We start from the raw sequence: 21,327 nt of genomic DNA, 5'->3' as shown, positions 1-21,327 counted from the left end.
TAACAACCTTAGGTATAATTTCCTAGTAAATTTAATAACAGGTATAAGCTCTATAAAAGTTACATCTTAATAACAGTTGCCTTTTAATAATAAAAAAAGCCTCACGAAGAATATCGTTATAGCGGTAGTTTACTGTAACAGGAAGAGGGATAAGGATAAGGATCTTGCCCGTGGCCGGTTTATTTCTCGGGCCGCTTTGGGTAGTACAAGTTGAAATCACATGGTCATCAGGCTGCCGTCAGGTGGAGGCCACAAATCCGAATTTTTCTCCTACATGCCTTGTCTGTCATCAAGCCTCTCCTAGAGCCTTTTTGATGCCGCGTACGGAGTACGGAGTAGAACTCGACAACGTGACGGAGCACACAGCCGGTCCTACCTTTCGGTCCTACCTCTGACTCGCATGGACTCAACCACCCAAGGGCAGGGGCTGTTCAACGCCGCCAGCAGTTGTGCAGCTCTGTTTAGGAGGCTGACGGAAGCGTCGAATCAGCAAGATGCAAGATTGCTGCATCTCAAATCCCAGTTCGATGGCTGGGCGGCTTTCACGGGGGCACTCACTGCTGACCGCCAGTGCTTGGATAATAATAGATTGTTCCAGCTTCCTGACGTTGAACGTAACCTGATGATTCTCCTGCGCATGATTGAGCGAAATTTGCGGGGTTTGATTCTTGGTACGTCTGACAAGGGCCGATCCTCGGAGCTTCCAGCCTCTGTCAAGATGGGTGATGTCGATGGGCACCCTGGTCTTCCGAAACCTGAAGAATCTTCTGGTGTCTTGACTGGGCTGCCTGCTGTTTCGGAAGCGCTTAGCAGAATGAACAAGCTGGGGGCCGCCATCCGCCGATCGTCTCGCGACAGTAGAATGCAAAATGTCCTTGCCAAGACCTCGGGCGCTTGTCGGAAAGAATGCTTACTTGGTCGTGTCTATGAGTTCATTCGGCAAGAATTTCCCAATGCTCGAGACAGTCTGGTCGAGCAGTCGGTCGACGCGGTCTATGAGCAGCGAGAAAAATTGCTCCATCTTCAAAGGCACAACCAAAAGCTGGGCACTCAAGGGGACACCAGACAGGCGTCTCTGTCCGATTCAGGTCGTCATCGTAGCCAGCCAAGCCTACCGGCTTGTGTGTCCTCGAGGGGGACTTCCGAGACGGAGGCTTCGATACCAGACTCGGGTCACATGACCACGCTGCTTGGGTGAGGTTGGTCGCAGGCAGAGCTCACCGATGCAGTCTCCCTTCAAGGACACGGCGAGACCCTCGAATACCCCGACATGCCGGTTTTTGCGGCTGACGCGCAATTTCACCCTTGCCCGTACTGCTCCAAGTCACTGCCTACCTCCGAACTGAGCCGACAATACTGGAAGTCAGTGGCTGTCCATGTCCGTTGCTGAGATGCTGACAGATGATCTAACCAACTCCTAAAAGACGTCATGTAGACCACGACCTCGAACCCTACTTCTGTTTGTCCGAGAAGTGCAGGAACCCGCCTGCTTTTTTTGCGGAATACGATGCTTGGCTACATCACATGCGGTGTTGCCATGCGGAGGAATGGCACAGCTCCGTACATGCGAGAGTCTGGTACTGTGATTTGGGCCATGCGCCCAAAAGCTTTGTAGACCGGAAGTCTTTTGACTTCCACAACAGGCAGTGTCACAACAGTCTGACTGCGTCGCAGCAGCGAGCCCGAGCCCGTTCAAATAAGACCAAGACGCTCGTGCCGCGTCAGCCGTTGGAGTGCCTGTTTTGCGGGGCCGTGGCGGAAAACAAGAATACCTTGTACCCGCATATAGCGTTTCACGTCAAGGAGCTTTCCCTGCTTGCGTTCAGGATACTACCTGGGCAGTCTCGGGCCTCAAGCGTGGTGGATGGTAGATGCTGTGCCCGTCTCTTGTCTCGGCTTTGACCCTTGTGCCCTGTCGTCCCAGTCTTGTTCGCGGGCCACGAAGCACACCGCGACGCGGGAGGGCGGCGTTCGAAAAAGAAAACGCACCGCCGTTGAAGGAGAGCGGAGGCGGAAGCGGAGGCGGAGGGGCACCAATAGCGTTCATGTCCATTCCGCAGATGTCCTTGCGCAGCGGATGAGGGCATTGAGGAGTTCGTCTGTCGACATACAGAGTAACGTGGTACATCACACAAAATAGTGTGACGTGGCCACGCCCGTTTTTTGGTGTGACGTACGCGAGGCGCGCGGTGAGGGGATATCGACCAGGAACGATTTCGGAAGAGGCTTTCTTGGCCAAGGATTAGAAGGTGACTTCACGGAGACAAAGGAGCTGCAACGAATGCAGCAGTTTTCTCATGGATACACGGCTATAACAGAGTCTCGAGACCTGGGACCGAAACATACGGACATCAAGCTGCAGCAGTCTTCTTGTGGGAATAATGGATATACGGCTATAATGGAGCTTTAAGACCTGGACCGAAACATGCAGGCATCAAACTGCAGCAGTTTTCTCATGGATACACGGCTATAACGGAGTCTCGAGACCTGGGACCGAAACATGCAGGCATCAAGCTGCAGCAGTTTTCTTATGAATAATGGATCTACGGCTATACGGAGTCCCAAGACCTAGGACCGAAACATGCAGGCATCAAACTGCAGCAGTTTTCTTATGGGAATAATGGATATACGGCTATACAGAGTCTCAAGACCTGGGACCGAAACATACAGGCATCAAGCTGCAGCAGTCTTCTTGTGGGAATAATAGATATACAGCTATAACGGAGCTTTAAGACCTGGACTGAAACATGCAGGCATCAAACTGCAGCAGTTTTCTTATGGGAATAATGGATATACGGCTATACGGAGTCCCAAGACCTGGGACCGAACATGTGGGCATCAAGCTGCAGCAGTTTTCTTATGGGAATAATGGATATACGGCTATACGGAGTCCCAAGACCTGGGACCGAACATGTGGGCATCAAGCTGCAGCAGTTTTCTTATGAATAATGGATTTACGGCTATACGGAGTCCCAAGACCTAGGACCGAACATGTGGGCATCAAGACTTAATTTATTGCCTCACAACGATACAATCTGGATCTTCGTCATCACTCTTAGCCAGTTCCCATTGACTCCTTGTCCTGCGAATGTTTCGTTGCGTCCTCCGTCCACTGTACCGCACGCCTGTCGTATTCCCAGCATTTAGGACTTTAGAAGGTCTACCTGGCCCTTGCTGGGCTGAGATGCCAATTTGGCCACCAGTTTGTGTGATGGTTTCTCGAGTAGCTTTATGCACTCTCCTAGCAAGAGTTGGCTTATTGAGACTTCCTGGCGGTCGACCTCGTCGCCCACTTGGTTGATTATCAGATCGGCTACTTGATGTAATAGCTAGGCTTTCTGGGATAACCTGCGCTGTATTCTTTGGCCTTCCACGTAGTGCAGTGGCAACTTTCGGGTCAAGAATTCGTCGGTATGGATCTTGAGATGCCGATTCCCGTAGTCGCCAGCGTGGGTGGACCTCCCATTTAGTGAAACGTGTGTCAGAATCTAGCTTTGCGTAGACTTTATGATAGCATGGGATTCCCAGCTCAATAGAGACCGTACAGTCGTCGTCGCAAAGTCCAATAGAGTCGGGGAAGGGATTCTTCCCCGTCGGCAGAAATTTGCGAGCAATACAGTATTGCTTGTTGATTAACCCAAGTCCTTTCGATGACATGGTTGTTCGTAGTTCACCAAGATAGTTTCCCATCGAACCTAGGTATTGTGGAGCAGTCAGGACATCATCCTGTCCACAGGCATCCTTAAAGGCACGTTCTTGGTCATGTATCATATCCTGCATTGCCTCGACGAGTCGGTAGAGGTGGCTCATGCCATTTAATAGATAGCTTTTGATATTATTGTTGCTTGCTTCTGTGCCGGACGTAACTCGGATTCCGAAGTTACGATAACGACGGATAAAGCAACGTGCCCATTGAGCACTAACAGGCATATAAGTCGAGTAGAGGTATTGTAAGATCGCTCGTTGGTCGTCGAACTCTTTACAAAGATCTCTCCATGCCTGCTCAAACGCTTCCTCAGTCTCGGCATAGAGAACCTTTTTCCACATTAAAACAACGCCTTGGTAAGTATGAGGAATCTTATCACTACTCGACCGATCTTCGATCAGATGCTTATCTGTAGTGCTCAACCCGCCATCCGCCTGTGAGGGAATGTCTTCACTGTCACTAGCGCTAGGGCTAGTAGTACTGTCCTCACGTTGGCCCGTCCACCTAGTCTTCGATTTAAGCAAAACGTTTGAAAGGATATGATGAATACAAAGCTGTTGCTGTGCATTTGGAAACTGATCATTAACGGCAGCTTTCATAGCCTTGTCGAAGTCTGTGATGATGACATCTGGTTCCCTGAGTGAGTGTTTTGTAATGAGCTTGCGAACACTCTCTGCAAGGAATTGGAACCCCTCCCTCCTCTCGTTATCTATTAAGCCAAATGCAGCATTGAACACAGTTCCAAGACAGGTTTGGCCAGTAGCCTGGAATAAAGGAAGCTTGAAGCGATTAGTGTTATATGTGTTATCAAAGCTAATAACCTCGGGGAAGCGCTTCCACATCTGTAGACAGTACGGAAAGGTCCAGACAAGACCAAGCAGTCTATCTGGATCATCATCGGCCCATTTCGCGATGTATGGGATCTTCTTCTCATCAAAGAGTTTGATCAATGCCGCAGTAGGTGTATAGCCATTTAGCTTCTCTCGGTTAATGAACGAACGGGCATTATAGATATCCTTCCGCAGGAGTGTTGTATCGGGGAATTGCTCCTCAACCATAGCAGCTACATCACTGGCTCGAATACCCGCGCGACGGCTTGCTGACTCGATGGTTGCTTTAACTGGTGTAGTAAGGCGGCGGTGGGAAACATGCGCAGATGGCGTAATACTCCGTTCATGGTTATGCTGGTGATGTTTCGGGTCTCTATGTTGTCGAAGAAGCCACTTGCCTTCCTCTAGGGCTTCAGCAATTATCATCCATTTGCAATCACACTTCCGAGACCTTCGGGTTCGAAGACCAGAACCCCCCGAGGCCCGAGATTGTCCAAACCGGTCGCATTGAATGGAGTACCTAATCAACCGTCCCTTATAGGAATATTTATTCCGCCGAATAATACCAAATCCGTTCTCCTTTGCAAATGCGTTGGTTGTTTTAAAAAGAACTTCGGCCGAGGGCGCTGGGTCGCCAGGGATTATTGGGTTCGGAATTGGCTCCGGGGCGGGAGATAGAGACTGTCGCATAGGCGAGGAACTAATATTTTCGGGCGTCGGTGATATTCGAGGAGGTTGTGTGGGTGACCTACGAGGTGGAGAGTACGGTGGAGGAGAGTCATATGCTTCGAAACTTAATGGTGACCATCCCCATCTCTCTCGCCAAGCTTGTACACGTTCGTATGATCGAGCAAGGTCTACAGTTAGCCTTCGACCTTCGCCGGTAACCTCTCGTACTATGCGCATTGCGGACTCGAACTCGGCTCTTGTCCTTGTTGGGAGATGCTGGGCGGATGGGGGTGATTCGGGAGGTTCAGAGGCGAATGGATCAAATTCTGGGCCTGGTATAAGCGCTCTGACTCGCTGGCTCCATCTTTTTCCACGGAAGAAGTCATTTTGAAGATATATCTCATAGTCAGATCGAAGGCCCCATGCAGGCTCATGGCGGCCCTGTGAACCATGGGGGTGTGGGAGACTTGAAAGTGTTTGCGGGAAAGAGGCGAACAGGTTATCGAGTGCATTTTCGTCCCCGAGGCCGTAGAACTGACCGATACTCGTAGCAGAGCTACTCGCGGATTGTGGTCGGTCTTCAACTGTGGAAGGACTAGATCTGCGTCGCCGACTGGATTTGTGTCGCTTTCCTCTTTGTGATTGATCACTGGGACTAGGGCTCCGCGACCTGCGAGGAGGTGTGCGAGGCAAAGACATTGACGTCTTGAGAAGAGAACAAGATTGTAGTGAAAGAATTGGTCGCTATCTCTACAGCATAGGGTGCCGTATTATGGTTTATTAAAAGCTACGAAAATGAAGAAAGCAAGCTCGAGGGGGTCGCCCCGACTGCGCGACCACTGGGTTGCTGCGTAGTAGCTTAGCCGAAATGAAGTAATTTACACAGAAGCAAGGTTAAAATGGCCCAGGTACTTGCGGCTGAGGTGGCAGAATCCAGCGTCGTTAACAGAGACAATGCGACCAATCAGAAGTGGTAAAAGTCATGCCCGTGTAAGAGTCATGCCCGTGTAGCCAAAGTGTCATGCCCGTGTAGCAATTCCCATAGATATACGGCTACTCCGTATAATAGAGTCCCAAGACTTGGGACCGAAGCAAATGGGCATCTTGGACGCCCCAGGATGCTGGCTGGGGTGTACTGCTACTATTCACGTAACTACAAATTGAAAATATTCAGGACACGAACAGAAGTGCCTGCAAGCCCCTGTCATCACAGCCCTGTCTCAGTCTTGAGCCAAAGGGCTCGTCAGGGGCTTGGAACATTCGGGCTCACTTCAATATATTACGTGACACCCTGTGGTAATTGCCGCCACAGGCTTCTATTTATACAGCAGCCTTGTGCCCTTCGTCTCGTGACCATAGCCCTTGTGTCACCAATATTCGTGTGACGACGATGCCCAACCGTTGCCGTGTTAACAAGTATCACGTATGTATCCCAAGCCCGCCGCCAGCAAACACGGCCGCAAGGAGGAACAGGGCGTCAAGACAAGAAGGCGGAAAAGAAACTTCCCCGACGTGTCCATCATCCATCCAAGTCCTGCAAGTAGGGGCCCCAGAGCTCCTCCTTCTCAATCAGCTCCGACATTGCGGATTCTCGTCGTTTGGCAACTTCCGCGACATGTTGGACCAGCTCCTGGAACCTGTCCACGTCTGCCGCGGTCCCCTTGTCCATGATCTTCTCGAAAAGGCTTTGTCGGATCCGAAGAAGCAGTTCATTGGCGTCTTGTATGCGCTGCTGCATAATGACCCTCTCCAGAGCCTCGACGAAACCACTCACCAGGCTTTCCAGCGCGCGCAGCTTCTCTTCGTCTCGAGCCACCGTGCAAAGCTCCAGAATGGCAATCCCCTGCATCTATGCACTGTCCGAGTGCCTCGAAGCAATCGGGTCTGCGTACTTGGCCGTCATGGTCGATATCAAGTCTCCGATTGAACGGATATTGCTTTGCTCGAGAGCATCTGCCACGGGCACGATCCACGACCGCGCGACTCGAGTTGCCGAGCCAGGTTTTTGAGCACGCGTAGCCGCCATCAACAGCTCAGTCGCCATGATGGACAATTGCTGGCTCTCGTGCGCGTTGCCCTCGCGGATGGACTCTGCGAGCGGCGAGCTCAGCACCTCCTTGACTAGTTCGTCCAAGGCGGCGACCAAGACATGGCCGAACTCGATGACGAGCTCCGTTTAATTTTCTTGGTGCGAGCTCCGTAGGAGCTGCAGTCCCGTTCTGGCAACCGCGTCGGCTCGCTGGTCTTTGCCATCCCGGAGGGCCATGTTGAAGCCCGGCGTGCTGCAATGCATCAAGGTGTTGACAAACGCCGCGTCACCCTTGACTTTTGCGCTTCCCAATCTTCGCACGAGCGCTCTGGACAGCTTGTCATGCAGCTCTGGCTTGTCCAGAGCTATAGTCGCCAGCAGGAGCTCAAACGAAACCGCCCAGAGCGCCTTAGCATCCCGGCTCTTTGTCCGAATCGACTCCTGCAGAGATGCCCCCCTCGACTCGACCAACTGCCGCAGGTCGCCTCGATGCTTCTCACTGTCGCAGTACGCCCGGTTTCACGCGAGAACCTATAGCCTGGATCCTTCTTGAAGCAGGTCCCACGACGAGGCGTGGTGAGCCGCCACCAACAACGCCTGCACGGCCAAGGACGTGTCCACGGCCGCCTTTGCATTCCCATTCCCCAAGTCTCGGAACGTCCCGGGTTGTGAATAAGGAAGATAACGGGCATAAGATACCCATAGAATGATGTCGCGATTCAAATCCATCAAGTCTAGCTGCGAATTTAAGCCCGCATCGACTTTTAACACCTCGTGTCCAGATTGTCTCGGCCATCCTGTAAAGGGAAAAAGGAGGCTCTCACAGCAACGCCACGTTCTTCATGCAGAGACAAGGGAGCTTTCAGCCGGCTTATCTGACTCTAGTATGGTCTTGGCAAACAATGAAAGATGAGAGCGTCAAAGTAGCTGCGCATAGTTACTCATCCAATAAAATTGATAAAGACTCGAGAGTGACGCAACTTTGCAGCTTGTCGTGTCTCGAGCCAACCAGCCATTGAATTTGTCAACCACGTACCTGATGCTGATCTACGGCGAGGTTGAGGCCTGTTCTTGCCGCCCGGCGTTACTTTGCTAGCATTCTCACTGGCCTCACCGATGCCCGGGAGGGGCGTATTATTGCATAATTCTCATAGGGTGATTGCTGGTTGGGAAAACAGACGCATGAATGTCGACTTGTAGTCTGTATTCCCCAATCTAGCCCAGTACTCCGTGTACGGAGTCCATACAGCTCTGTAAAGGGGGGCAAAACACAAAAAAGAAAAAAACACATGGCGGGCCTGAAATCACAACACGTTCCTCTCCAAATCATTTGCCAGCCGGGTGTGTCCAGGCGCTCTTGCTCTCGCAGCAGCCACCCAGCCCAAGTTATCCTTGGCCGACTTGTCGGCTCCCAACCTCAGCAGTTCCTAGACCGTTCTCTTATGGCCGCCTCCAGCGGCGAGATGTAGGGCCGTGCGTCCGCGCGCGTCCGTGGCGGAACCAGAGGCCCCGTCGTTGAGGAGAGGTTGGAGACGCTGGTGGCGGCCCTTTTCGGCCTGCTCCAGAAACTGGCTGTTGACTTGGGCCTGGCTTTGTCATTAATTGTGTCGGTTGTTGGTGTCGGAGGGATACGTTTCGCTGGGCGTCATACTTTCTCGTCGTCAGCAACCTCCCGAGGTGCCTCATCTGCATGAATCAGCTCTGGTTCAGGGTCACGGCGGATCCATGGTGAGAGGGCACGCTTTACCCAAGCACCGGGGTGCTTTCTGCGCAGTGGTATCGCGCGAGTAATAGTTTCCGGTGATGGTCTGATTCACGCCCTGATTCCCTGTTGTCGAACGGTCGACGGAGAAATCGGCGCGGCTCGCCCATGGTGCGTATAGTAAAGCGAGACCCGGACAACCGGTAGTATAGATGGAGCATATACCAAGGGCAGCATGCCACTCAACAGAGCGAGTAGCCGCAAGGAGCGTGGGCGTGCTCGAGAAGAGCAAAATCTTGCATCAGAACATTTCACAACGTTTGTTTACAGTGCTTGTTCGGTCATGCTTGAAGTCACATGATTCTCCGACATTGGTAACCTCAACGCGATGAAAGCAAAATGCGCTGCCCCTGCCTCGAGTCTTCAAATGACAACAAATGCTCTTTCACAAGCCTCCGCGCTGGATGGAGAGGGACTATGATACCAACCCATCCCTACCTGGGTCGGCCGATGGACGTCTCCTGTGGTGATTCACACCATGATGCGCACCGGGCGGTCGTTGCTACCACAAGGAGTAACCATCCGAGTTGTACAAACCCACGCCCGCAGCGCCCAGTTCGTCTTAACCGCCATCAAGCCCTCGAAATCCAACCCCATGTTTTCACCCAGTCCAAGGGACACGGCTTGTTCTGTTGCGAGGCGCCGCCTCTCGGTTTGCCGCGGTTCTAATAGGCACCAGGCCAACCATGGCTGAATAACATCCACCGGGGGACGCTTGCCAAGTCCATCTTTGAGCTGGAGGGAATGAGGAATCTTCCCATGTTGCATGGCGATGAAGAGGTGGTGTTGTGCAGATGTTGGGTCGACGCATTATGACGTGCGTACCAACCTGTCAACTCGGCCAGAAATGCCCAAAATTCGAGGCTTTCCAGACGTTGCTGTGCCTGGACACGCTGATCTTTCCTTCTTTTCCGCCGCTCTCTTTCGCTTCACGTCTTCGCTGGTTGACGCTGACCGACAATGCGTCGGAGCCTAGGTGCGTAGTATCTACAGGGTCGGGATGCATCATGTCGATTCACGACCAACAAGCAGTATCATGTGTGAGGCCTGACGGGCCACCACATTATTCGAATCCGCTAGAGGCCTTGAAAGAACACCAAAGGGGATAGATTACGGCGGTATTCTTTTACACATTTAAGGCCCCGGCTGGATGTCCCGGGTTCCGTGTTGTCCTTCTCTTCACCACAAGCTCCCAAGTCGGAACCGCGTATCACCGCAAGCAGCCAGCTGTTTCTGACCCGTCTAACCGTACCTAGGGGGGCGCCGCCTTCCACAACAACATGTCCAAGATCGTCAATCAAGGCTATAATCAGAGTTTCCACAGGGAACAGAGGAATATACTATGAGCAGCAAACCAGACACTGTGTGTAGAAAGGAGGGAGCAGGCTTTTTTTTTCTTCCCTTTCCAGAGATTGTGACCGAAGCGGAAATAGCAGGACGTCTAGTCATTTGAATTTTTCCCTTTCTCCCACCGACTATCCGAGAAGGGCTCCCGAGAAGCAGCGATCCTGCTGCGACTAGAAATTGTTGATTTGGCCGGAGAACGTTTGAGTAATGCCCTGGTTGACTGTTCGGCTTGCAGTGTTGAAGAAAGAAACCGGCCTCTGCAGCAACGTCAGCAACTTGACCTGTTGTATATCCATCAAATCGAGTCGGCGGCTGCTTGGAATGATTCCAAAGCCATCCCCTCCCCCTAAACTGCGCGGCAAGGCCTATGCTAAATGGCAAGAAAGCATGGGAGAACAAACCCACCTCGCTCGTTGTAGAAGCTGTCCGGCTTTCCCGCGTCTCCGTCACCACCCATTGTTCGACAATGGCTCTCGCATACGCAGACGCACACGCCGCAGAATAGCCCTGGAACTGCTTGTCCTTGCGGCAGTCGGCGTAGTCGCTGACGTCCCTGACCACGATGCAGGGAACGTAGACCCACACGCCCGCGCCCTCCACCTCAAAGGCGATGGCCTGTGACTGCTCGGCGATGGCGTCGCGCACTTGGCTGCATTTGACGACGCTGTCGCCAGAGGCAACTGTTCCAAAGTGAATCGCCGGCCTGCCGATTGTCTGAGCCGGGGCCTCGGTCCTTCTCGTGTCCTCGGGCATCGAGTGCTCAAGAAGCTGACCGGAGCGTCCGTCCAGTTTGCCCAGCAACTCGGCGAGATATCGGTGCGTCGAGTCCCGGATAGCCTCCTTCTGCGACTCTATCTTGCTCACAGACGCCCGGATCTCCGAGTTCTGCCTCCCCAAGACCTCGCTTGGACTGTCCTTCATCCCGAATGCGTGAGAGTAGCGACGCCTGAGATCGTACTGAACCACGTGTTTGCCAATGACGACGTCGCCCAGGGAGATGTCCTCGCCATTAGTGTCTCTGAGGGACGCGCCGCATATCCCCATAAGCAGGGCCAGCTTGAGATGTTCAAAGGTAGAGGCTAGCCCGCATGCCGTGCCGGCAGCGTGTACCTTGCCCATGCTGGGCATGTGTGCAGCGACCACATCGTGGCACCCTATCCTTCCCGTGGTGTAGGCGTTGCCATCGCCTCGACCTTTCCGTAAGGGGGTCGCCGGCGTCGGCTCTGTGGACGTGGTCCAATATGCCGGTCACGAACCGGGCTTCCAGAGGCAGCGCATGGATGATGCAAATCTCGAATCGGCGTGTTCCTGGCGGCGGCTGCGTAGCCATGGTGATTGCGCCTTGCGGTAAAGCCCGGCTCTTCGCAAAAAAGAGGATAGCAAAGCAGCAATGTGATCTGGGCTCGTGAGTGCCGGACGCCGTCATGTGGTGGAGCTGGAAGATGAAGGACTACCCGTTTACCATCGGACGGGGTCACCTCTTGGTTCGTGGTCAGGGTGCTTGCTTCAGCTAGGGACATTACGCTCGAACAAGTCTTCAAGATAGGTCCTCTGTTGGAAACAGACACGGCAATGAAATATCATCAGCGTTGGGCATCTCCACGCCGGTCCAAGTGCTCGGGCGTCCGGGGGGCCGTTATAAGCGCCGACTTTGTGCGATGGTGCCGCGAGGACAACCAGGAGGCAAACGTAGGTCGCAAGACGGAACTGACCTCAGCCGTGTTGGGTGACTTTGCGGATTTCCTCGACTCAGACTTGCATGGATTGAGCCGCGCCAATGGCGGTGACCACTCCCTCACCATCTCAACATCATCAAGTTGCACCACCATGTCACATGTGGGACGGCCATTTCCGGGTGTGACTGACGGCAATGGTCAGCGACCTGGCACGGCAGCCTACGTCGACAATCTTTAACCATGTGGAGTCCATACCGGCCTTTAGCTTTCAAAGGATGCGGCATCCTGATAATTGGCAGAGGGGCAGCGTCAATGACGGTCCATGGTTTGCCATTGCCCATGATGAGGCTTTGCGCGTTTCTTCTTTGACTGGCTGCGTCGTGGGAGTATTTGAGAAAACACCGGGTGACTACTGGGATTCCCCAACGATTGCAGTTCGGATCACGGCGTTGTTTGTGCTCTGGATCGCCGTTTGCCCCCAAGCAGTCTCCCTTGGACAAACTCACACGGCGGTTCTGGAACCGTCCACTCCAGGAGAGAAGATCTCTTTCAGGCCCCCGTGTGATATATGCAGATATATGGGGATTCTCTCAGGGCCCCCGATAGCTGTGGGAGTCTATTATTAGTTGAATTTGACATAGGCTAGAGATGATGTTAGTCATTACAAGGCATGTGCAGAGACCCGGCTACCAAACAAGCCACGAGGCAGCTCATAGGTATCGCAGAGGGCAAGACGCCGCTTGAGAGGACATGAGGACACAGATTGATCAGCCGTCGTCTCTAGGCACATGTTCCGGGACGACGCCAGTAGACTTGGCGTTGTGGTGTCCGGATCAAGGACGCTGCGGACAAGTCTACTCGCTTATTTCCGCTCGACAAACGCTGACCGATATGCTCTGCAGCCTATGCACAGCAAATAAATAGCAACCTAGTAAGCCCTTCTAGGTCTGGTATGCCTTAAGTTGACACAGGCCTGGCAAATGTGTAACGGGTACCCGGAAAATATACTCATTGGGTCAGCGCCTATTGCAGCAGAAAGCTAGGAAAGAGGTCATCCTCTGGGTCAATGAAAAACTTCATCCGTCCAACTAAGTTGGCCTGACTCCTTACATGTGGAATGCAAGCCGGAAATCCTTGGACGGGGCTGTGTGCCTTGGACACAATATCGGCCTTGAATTCTGACCCTATAATGGAGCGATGCAAAAGCTTCGAGCACCTGGAGCCCAGCTTTCCCTGAGCCAGCAGGATGGCAAGTCTAGCGCAGGTCCTGGAGCCACAGGGCGAACGGTCAATCTGTCCGTCTGCAAATACAGTAACGTTTCTCTGCGTGATGGCCTGCTTGTTGTCCTGCCCATCCGCCTTGTCGCTGAAGAAGATGACTCTGTAGCAGTCGTACGAGCCGTAGTGGGCTCTTGTGGCGAGCAAGCGCTTGACTTCTCGAGCGAGCTGAATGAAGCGGTCCGCGTTATGGGGCTCGATCTTGAGTCCGACCTGAGCTGCGTCTACGCTGGCGTAGACGGCGCCGGCAAAGGCCAAATCCACGCTCATGTCCGCGCCGCACGAAGTTACGGTGACAGACAGGGCTTTTGCGAGCTGAAAGCTCGTCACGTTGATGAAGTCGGCGTGTATTGGTATCCCTTGCTCTATTCCCATGCGTGCCACCACTCGACCCGACGGCACGTCGACGACGACATCGACTGTTTCGTTGGCCGCAGAAACCTTGACGAGGCTATGGCATATCGCCCAAAAGCCAAGAGCTATGGTCCCGTGGCCACAGGCTGTGGAGAAGCCGTCTTTGTGCCAGAATAGCACACTAAAGTGTGCACGGGGGTCATCTGGGGGTGTGATGAAGCCGCTGTACATGTCGGCATGGCCGCGAGGCTCGTGACACAGCAACCGGCGAAGCTCATCCAGCGGGTGGTTTGGGGTTGCTGTGATGTCGACGCGTTGCTGGGCAACAGTGGACGATTCCGGGAGATATCCAGCCGGCAGTTGGTCGACAATACGGAACGGTTCACTAGCCGTATGCCAGTCTTCTGTTTCAATCTAGTACGGGGCTTTTGCGGCGCCTCCTATGGCTGGGATGGGAAGATGACGTTGGAGCCTGGTGCTATGCTAGTTGAAGGACAGCTCGATCTTAGGGTACGCTGTATCTATATCATTCAGGCACTCCCTTCTGGGCGCCTCACTCGTCAAAACCAAGCCTGCAATTTGTTCGCCTCGATGTGCCAATTCCAGGTGTTCTTCATCATCTGCTTTGTAAGCATGGGTTCGGAAGCCCGACACCTGCTTCGAGGACTCGTTCGTGGACCAGAGAAAAGCGATTCTTCTCACAATGGCAATGCATAGCTGAATTGCCACCGAGTAATAAACAGAGCTTGACAGAGGACGGATGGATGGATGGATGATGGATGGTGGGTTGGATGTGAAACTTCATTGACCCGCCGCCACCCGAGCACACGAGAGTTCAAAGCTGTCCCGAGAAGCTCCACAAATCCCATCTGCAAGCTCCCATCCAAAAGTCACCAGCTCGACAACCTTCCAAACAATGCCCGGCTCCTGATGGCGCCCTCGTCAGCTTTGCTGCCACGCAGCGCACGCCGTCTCCGTCTGCGTCTGCGTCTCCTCCCTCAAGCACGGCATCTAAGTGTGTCCCCGTGTCAAATCTGTGCGCGTTCCACACGGCTGGCTCGCCTTCGTCCTCGGCCGCGAAACGAGCCGCATGTTGCACGGCGACGACTCCTCTCGACATCGACAAACCCGCGAACTGAGCTCGAAGCCACGCTTCTCGAGCTCCAGAATCAGTCGCCCAATCTTGTCAATCTATCCAGGCTGCAATTGGCGATCCAAGGCCTGCGACAAGATGCAGGTACCGAGACTATCCGCGTTGCTATTATAGGCCTCGCAAACGGCACCGAGGTTGATACCACGGCGCGGAGAATCTTACGCGCCTTGCTCGCGGATCCACTGCAGGAAGAACAGCCGTGGGAAAAGGCCTTGGAGAACCGACACCAGAACAAACCGCTGATTGTGCGAGTCGGCCCTCCTCAGAAACACGCCGTGTCTCTCGAGATTGAAAAGGCGGTTGGCCTGGATGAGATGCATGTCTCGTCTCCCGAGTTGGACGGCTACAAGCTCGAATTCCTCCTCATGGGGGCCGATGTGCCGTACGGCGCGCCCGGCGAGGTCTCTATCCAAGCACTCGAGGACGCAGTCCTGGTACCGACCGTCAACATCCCGTCCGCAAATGACAGGGTGTCGCCGATTTCGACCCCTGTTCACCAGGCACTTCTTGTTGCGGACGGGCTGATGGGCGCCGTCAGCGTGTCGGCTCTTCCCGTCTCCCGAACAGACGAGTCCATCGCGGCGGTTGTTCAAATCGCGGGCGTGACCAAGGAACAGCTCCAGGCCGCCTTTGACGTTGTGGACGTGTCGCTGGCCGACAAGGCCATCAGCCTGTTTCGTCAAGGCCCGCAAAACGCCATGGACTACGAACGACTGTGGTTCTCAAGCAATCTGCCTGTCTTGCTGAAATGGCTCAAGCTTGGGGCCAAGCCGGTCGCCGCCAATGGGACGAAACCGGCTGTGCGAAGGCTCATTGCCGCAGTGCTGCAGAGCGCCTCCTCGGAAATACAGCTCGCCGAGGCAAGAAAATTATCCAAGGCACTGACGCTGCGGAGCGACGACCCAGCTGTGGCAGCTCTGAACAAGGACCTTGCCGACTGGGCACAAAACGCCCACTCCGAGCTGCGGGATGAGCTGGATCTCGCCTTTGGGGGTCGGCGATGGCGCCAGCTGGGCTGGTGGAAGCTGTTCTGGAGGGTAGATGATGTCGCCATGCTCACCAACGAGTTGCTCGGCCAGCGTTTCATGCCCACGGCAGAACAGGAACTGGTTTACCTCGCCGGCAGAATCGCCCAGCTGGGCGGCGCCTCGCCCGAGTACCCCCAACCCAAGTCGTCCGTGGATGATGCTACAAAGTCTGGAAAGCTCAGCCCAGGCGAACCCGCGCCCCCCTTGACTGCGACATCGTCCTCCTCTCTTCCAAAGTGGCCTGGCCACATTGCATTCACTCGCCGCTACCTACAGAACGAAACCGTGCCAGCGCTGCAGTCCCTTGCCCAGCGACTCGTGGCCCAATCCCTAGGCACGTCCGGCATAACCACCTCCCTGGCCGCTCTTCTGTACCTGTCATCGATTGCGCCCACCATTTACGAAGCGGGTGCCGTGGCCGCTTTGGGAATCGTCTACAGCCTCGGAAGATTACAGAAGAGGTGGGATGCCGCGAGGACCTTTTGGGAAGGCGAAGTCCGCGAAGAGGGGCGCAAGGCCGTACGCGGAGCAGAGAGCAGCGCGGCCACGGTTCTAGAGAGCAACGCAAGCAATGGGGCAGACGGTGTTGGGGACGCCAAGGATTTGCAAACCACAAAGGAACTCGTGGCTAGGGCAGAAGACGCACTGGCTCGCATGAAATAGATCTGTACACCAGCGACACTTGTCTTCGTAGAAAAGCACATTGTCATCGTATCTAGACCATTTGCCTCCGACACATGGGCCCTCAGCTCCGCAGACGAAGACGGCAAGTCTCCATGAATCAATCCCAAACGCCGGTCCCAGTAGCATTTTCACGTCAACCACGTCGTCCACGCTGTCCGCCCCCCGTTCGCCCGACAAAGCCCGTCAAAGCTACGCCAGCAGCGTGTTATCGGCGTCCGCCGGCTCTAGCACGACTGACAGTCGCCCTTCCCCTTGCCAGGCCGACACCCCGTCCTCTCAAGTTCCTGCTTCTAAACATGGGCGCGTTGCGCAGCATATCGGGCACGATGAAGAACCGCACGTGAGAGCCCCGGATGTACACCTGTTCCAGGTGTGATACGCGGCCGTCGCGAGCCGTCACCGTTATGTCTTTGAGCTGGACGTTCATGTTGTCCTCGGCTATGAGCCGCGTCAGTACGATGTACAGAATGTGCCCGTTTTGCGCGCCAAGCGAGGGTGGTCCGGGAGGGGGCAGCGTACCATCGAGCAGTTTCCCACGATACGTCTGACCGTTGGTGATTTCCAGCGTAACAATGTGGCCCTGTAGTACGACTTTATCAGTCTGCCTGCGAGAGACGGCGATGGTCACGTCGAACAGACCTGCGCCTCGTTGAGAAGCTTGATTGGGATGCCTATTGTGGACGTCATTTTTGACGTGCCTGTTTATATTTGAGGTGTCGCGTCTGGGATCTTGAGGCTTGTTCTCGGGATTCCCCAGAAGTGCGGGCGTTGAAAATTTACCTGGACGATTGAGGGGCAAACTGATGCTTGATTGTTTTTGATACTATCCAAAGGTTCTCTGGTACTCACTCCTGGCGGGTCATTTATTCATCCGCTCCGCTGGGGGTGGGGCGGCATCCTGGTTGGATGGCATCGCTGCTGCTCCGTGACGAGCAAGCTACGAAACATCTCCGTTTCAGCTCTTCTCGCGGTCTAATACTCCTCGGAGCTGCTATGTTGCTCACCCGGTCCCAGTTCGAGACTGAGGGGGCCGTCAGTCTCATCCTTGACGGCTGCTTGACCATGACGCCTTTTTGAGGTCGAGAGGTGGTGGTGGATGATGACGGCGCAGAAGGGCAAATGCCGTGGGCCTCTTCAGCCTTTTTGCTCCCGTCATTGTCTTGTCGGCACAGAGGACGTCTTCCTTGGAGCCTCCAGGGTCTTTGCTGAATCCTCGGGGAACCAGTGAAACCGCAGTGCGAAAATACGGCACTCTAGTTCTTGATTGGCCTGCTGTTCTCGGCTCCGACTTTTGCGCTCAGGTCATCGAGACCGGCTCGGAATGTACCGAGCTTAAGAAAAACGATCATGTCCACGGCGAATGTCGACTTGCACAGAGACCCTACTCCCCTTTTCAGGAGACCTCTCTGGTCGACGAGGACTATGTGTTCAAGGCGGAAGGGGCTTTGGCGCCCAAGCCGCCATTGACAATCGTGCCATTACCGCAGGGAAATACTCCGTCGTCCTCGACGCTACCGCTCTCTCTAACGAAGCCGCCGCCAAGATGCTGGAAGCAACTGCCGCTAGCCCCAAGCACTTCACTCGTCTGAGGCGTAAGCGTCGCCAGTTTCCTTTCGCCTTGCACGCGAGTCTGACCAGCTTAGAAACCGCTACGTCATGCCGGCTGGTGTTGCTTGGTACTACGTTCTCATCGGAAAACTAGGTCAAGATGATGAGCTGGGCAAGCATGTGAGCGAGGAGACGAAGAAGATGATGCATTTTCCGCAGGGACACATTGTCAATGGTGTCTTGCTCCATCGGAGTATCAATTGTATAATGGAACCGGATTTGAAAGCCTAGTCACGGCCCTGAATGGCTTTGGCGAGGGTAAAGCCAGTGGCAAGATTGTAGTCCGCTTGCAGGATGAAGAGCCGGGATATAGCCACGCCAACTCGTAGTCCTACAACACGTGAAGGATTACTCAAATTCTGTCATGTCATTCGCGATGGTAATTTGGGTGAGGTATGAGTCATACCATCATAGTTGTCACCTACCAAGCGCAAACGTCACCACTGGGGAACAAAAATATCATCTTGTTCCAGATTTTTCAAGCATGACTCTGCATTACATGTTCCTGCAAACTGCGGCGTTCGTATTCGTCTGGTCACTTGTTCATCGCCATGTCGCACGTCGCAGGCCCGTTGCGGCGGCTCGAAAGGCCGTCACGCTCAACAGCAGGTTCTATTCTTTGGTTTCAGCAGCTCTTCTTGTCCTTATGGTCGTGCCGCAATACCATCACATAACAAGAAGGCTTTATCACGTGTCCAAGTTTTACGAATATGTCGATGTACTAGGCGTTCGAGCTGGCGGCGGTGACATCGACCTGCACTTTGTTTGCAGTCCATCACCTCACCACGCCATACTTGACCTACAGCCGCGTGCTGTGCTACCGTCAGGGGTGGAGAGTAGTCGCTGCACTGAACGCATTCCACCATGTTCTCATGTATGCGTATTTCGGTGGAGCAGCGGTTCTTCGACCCGTGTTGCCGGTCACAGGGACAATTCAACTGCTGGTGGAATTGGGAGGAGAGGCCTGGCTTCTGTGGAGGAAGACGCCCGATGGGGACCAGCCTTTGTGGCCGCATGTATTCGTTTTCGCTCTCTTCAGTATCTATTTCGTCCTGTGGACTAGGCATCTTGGGCAAAATACCAGGACGCGGAGAAAAGTTATCAAGCCCAAGCCGATAGAGGCTTGTCATTGACGAGAAATGTTTTGTTTGGCTGGCTCCACTAGGGATTCCATCAAGCTGTCTGGGTATCATGTGTTCTAGTCCTTTTTTGCCTTTTTCCAGCCATCATCTCCCTTTTCTCCTCTTTTCGCGCCTGCTTGTCCAAGCTTCCAATCGTTTTCTTTTCGCCTCCGCAGGGCCACTTTGCTAGAGCTGCCTCCTCCGCAGCGTCGTCCCATTCACAGGGTAAAATGGCAAATACAAGATACGACGTGTGGGTTTTGAGTTCGTTTTCCGTACGGTGGACAAGCCTGCCCTGAAGCCACAGCGGATCCTCGTTCTTGGTCGAAATTCTCGAGTTTCCGCCATTGTATTCGGGTGTGGATTCATCAACATCCATCTTGGACTCTGACGCATCCGAGACTAGCTGCGACGATTGGGCTTTGTGGAAGTCTTGGGTCCGCTTCAGATCGCTCTTGAGCTTTTTGACAGCCTCTGTAACATCAGCAGGCTGAGCGCTGAAGCCTTTCTCGCTAGTTATACTGACTCCAGCACGGTCTCTCATGATGTTGAACCCGCGGTGCGCAATCTCAACCATGTCGATATCGGTCCAGCCCAAGGTTCGCAGCTCCGTGACAGTCCGCGTCACTTGTTCGATACATGGCGAGAAGGTACAAATATGCGCGCTTTTGTTTGGATCCAATGGCGATTCCCAGTCGCCGGAATGCTCATCAAGCTTGCCCCCCTTGAGCGTCTTGCGCCGCGCCAAGTGATGCAGAGCTTCCCAGGGAGCCGGTAAATCCAGAAAGATGGCGCTGGCCTGGGGGGATGTGCCATTAATCAAAAACCCTTCTTCGTACACATCTCTGTGTGTCACTTGGACTATTCCTTGGAGCGCATGCTGCTTGATTTCGGCATCCATCTTTTCAAACCGAGGCTTGTGGAACTCAAAGCTGAACACCTTGCCCCTCGCGTCTGAATCTGAATCTGACTCGGGGTAACCACTGTAAACTGCGCGCGCTGAGGCATGTGTAAAGCTTCCACTACCAGCTCCTGCTTCGATGATTCTGGTGCCGGGCCGAGCCCTGATTCGCTGCAGGATATAGCTGTAATCAGGAGTGTAGACAACTTGTGTTCTATGAGGCAGACTGCTCGTCCACAGCTCTGGCGTCGGTCTGAGCACGTAAACGAAGCCGCTGGAAGCGGCAATGGCCCTTTTCGCCGGCGCCGAAGATGGCGGCGTATCGTTGCCATCATCCTGATTGGAAGTGGGTGTCTCTTCGTCCTCGACTTGGTCTCGGCGGCGCTTGCGACCCCGAGACCCTGTGTCGACTACGGAGGCTCGGACTTGCGAGCCCCAAGGAAGGCCGAGTAATGTGGAATGCGGAAACGAGCCAAATCTTGTGTTAAGGGTGACGCCTTCCGCATATCCGTCCACGGCGCCAGCTGATTCCTGCAGAGTGATGGGCTGGAAGTGTTCTTTGGAGAGACTGATGATTGCCAGGGTATTTGGTGTTGTTGTTGATGTAGGCTCAAGAAACGGCGACGGCCGAGCATTGGCGAGCTTCTCCATAGCTATTTCAGCTAACCGGAGGCTCAAGAGTGCCAGTTTAGCGAGTTGGGTGGAATGGAAGTGGCCGTCAATTGTTGCAGTCAAACCCGGCAAATTTGATACTTCTAAATGTCGATTTTCGAAGATCAAAATTCCATCTTCACTCCAAGGTGGGGCGTCGGGTGGCCCCACCAGACTGTTACAAGTTGCGAGATACCTACTCAGTACGGAGTATCAGTACGTTCAATCACCAGATTCAAACGTACCTACTAGTACCGCACGCACTATTGGCTGCATCTATGTACAAGAACTTAGGAACGTACTGGGTACGTACCTGCCAACGTTGCAAGTCGTGGTGACTCAACCTCAACCTCGATCTCGACCCCGACTGCCGACCGAGATCGCGAAACTCTACCACCACCGGCCGGCGACGACTGATCAAGTAGCAACAAGCACTGGTCATGACTCTGTCGTGCCCAGCCTCTCTCGCTACCTAATTCTTCTGGGTCCGCCACTCTGAATGCATCGTTTGCGCGTCGCCCGCCGTCCGA

At 54.0% G+C, this 21,327-nt stretch overlaps 8 protein-coding genes across 8 annotated transcripts; 2 read left to right on the top strand and 6 right to left on the bottom strand.

Moving 5' to 3' along the window:
* Window positions 1-400: 400 nt before the first annotated feature.
* MAM_06513 (C2H2 type zinc finger domain protein) lies at window positions 401-1,198 on the top strand (the record flags this gene model as incomplete). Its single annotated transcript, XM_040825311.1, has 1 exon — window positions 401-1,198. One exon carries the CDS (start codon window positions 401-403, stop codon window positions 1,196-1,198), a length of 798 nt encoding a protein of 265 aa, XP_040676738.1.
* Window positions 1,199-3,143: 1,945 nt separating this feature from the next.
* Window positions 3,144-4,764, bottom strand: MAM_06512 (uncharacterized protein; the record flags this gene model as incomplete). The annotated part of the gene is made up of 2 exons (XM_040825310.1): window positions 3,144-3,313; window positions 3,546-4,764. The coding sequence occupies 2 exons, from the start codon at window positions 4,762-4,764 to the stop codon at window positions 3,144-3,146; spliced, it is 1,389 nt and encodes a 462-aa protein (XP_040676737.1).
* Window positions 4,765-6,724: 1,960 nt separating this feature from the next.
* Window positions 6,725-7,054, bottom strand: MAM_06511 (uncharacterized protein; the record flags this gene model as incomplete). Its single annotated transcript, XM_040825309.1, has 1 exon — window positions 6,725-7,054. The coding sequence occupies one exon, from the start codon at window positions 7,052-7,054 to the stop codon at window positions 6,725-6,727; it is 330 nt and encodes a 109-aa protein (XP_040676736.1).
* A 3,459-nt stretch (window positions 7,055-10,513) lies between these two features.
* On the bottom strand, window positions 10,514-11,673 carry MAM_06510 (Nucleoside phosphorylase domain protein; the record flags this gene model as incomplete). The annotated part of the gene is made up of 3 exons (XM_040825308.1): window positions 10,514-10,600; window positions 10,749-11,463; window positions 11,600-11,673. The coding sequence occupies 3 exons, from the start codon at window positions 11,671-11,673 to the stop codon at window positions 10,514-10,516; spliced, it is 876 nt and encodes a 291-aa protein (XP_040676735.1).
* A 1,369-nt stretch (window positions 11,674-13,042) lies between these two features.
* On the bottom strand, window positions 13,043-13,882 carry MAM_06509 (Proline racemase; the record flags this gene model as incomplete). Its single annotated transcript, XM_040825307.1, has 1 exon — window positions 13,043-13,882. The coding sequence occupies one exon, from the start codon at window positions 13,880-13,882 to the stop codon at window positions 13,043-13,045; it is 840 nt and encodes a 279-aa protein (XP_040676734.1).
* Window positions 13,883-14,581: 699 nt separating this feature from the next.
* On the top strand, window positions 14,582-16,495 carry MAM_06508 (uncharacterized protein; the record flags this gene model as incomplete). Its single annotated transcript, XM_040825306.1, has 1 exon — window positions 14,582-16,495. The coding sequence occupies one exon, from the start codon at window positions 14,582-14,584 to the stop codon at window positions 16,493-16,495; it is 1,914 nt and encodes a 637-aa protein (XP_040676733.1).
* A 226-nt stretch (window positions 16,496-16,721) lies between these two features.
* MAM_06507 (small nuclear ribonucleoprotein Sm D3) lies at window positions 16,722-17,203 on the bottom strand (the record flags this gene model as incomplete). Its single annotated transcript, XM_040825305.1, has 3 exons — window positions 16,722-16,954; window positions 17,036-17,096; window positions 17,156-17,203. The coding sequence occupies 3 exons, from the start codon at window positions 17,201-17,203 to the stop codon at window positions 16,722-16,724; spliced, it is 342 nt and encodes a 113-aa protein (XP_040676732.1).
* A 2,094-nt stretch (window positions 17,204-19,297) lies between these two features.
* MAM_06506 (tRNA methyltransferase complex GCD14 subunit) lies at window positions 19,298-20,797 on the bottom strand (the record flags this gene model as incomplete). The annotated part of the gene is made up of 1 exon (XM_040825304.1): window positions 19,298-20,797. The coding sequence occupies one exon, from the start codon at window positions 20,795-20,797 to the stop codon at window positions 19,298-19,300; it is 1,500 nt and encodes a 499-aa protein (XP_040676731.1).
* Between the last annotated feature and the right edge of the window lie 530 nt (window positions 20,798-21,327).

The sequence above is a fragment of the Metarhizium album genome (assembly GCF_000804445.1).
Source record: "Metarhizium album ARSEF 1941 chromosome Unknown scaffold_21, whole genome shotgun sequence".
NCBI classification, from domain to species: domain Eukaryota; kingdom Fungi; phylum Ascomycota; class Sordariomycetes; order Hypocreales; family Clavicipitaceae; genus Metarhizium; species Metarhizium album.
Note: the sequence above shows the minus strand (reverse complement) of the source record. Positions and strands in the feature narration are given on the sequence as shown.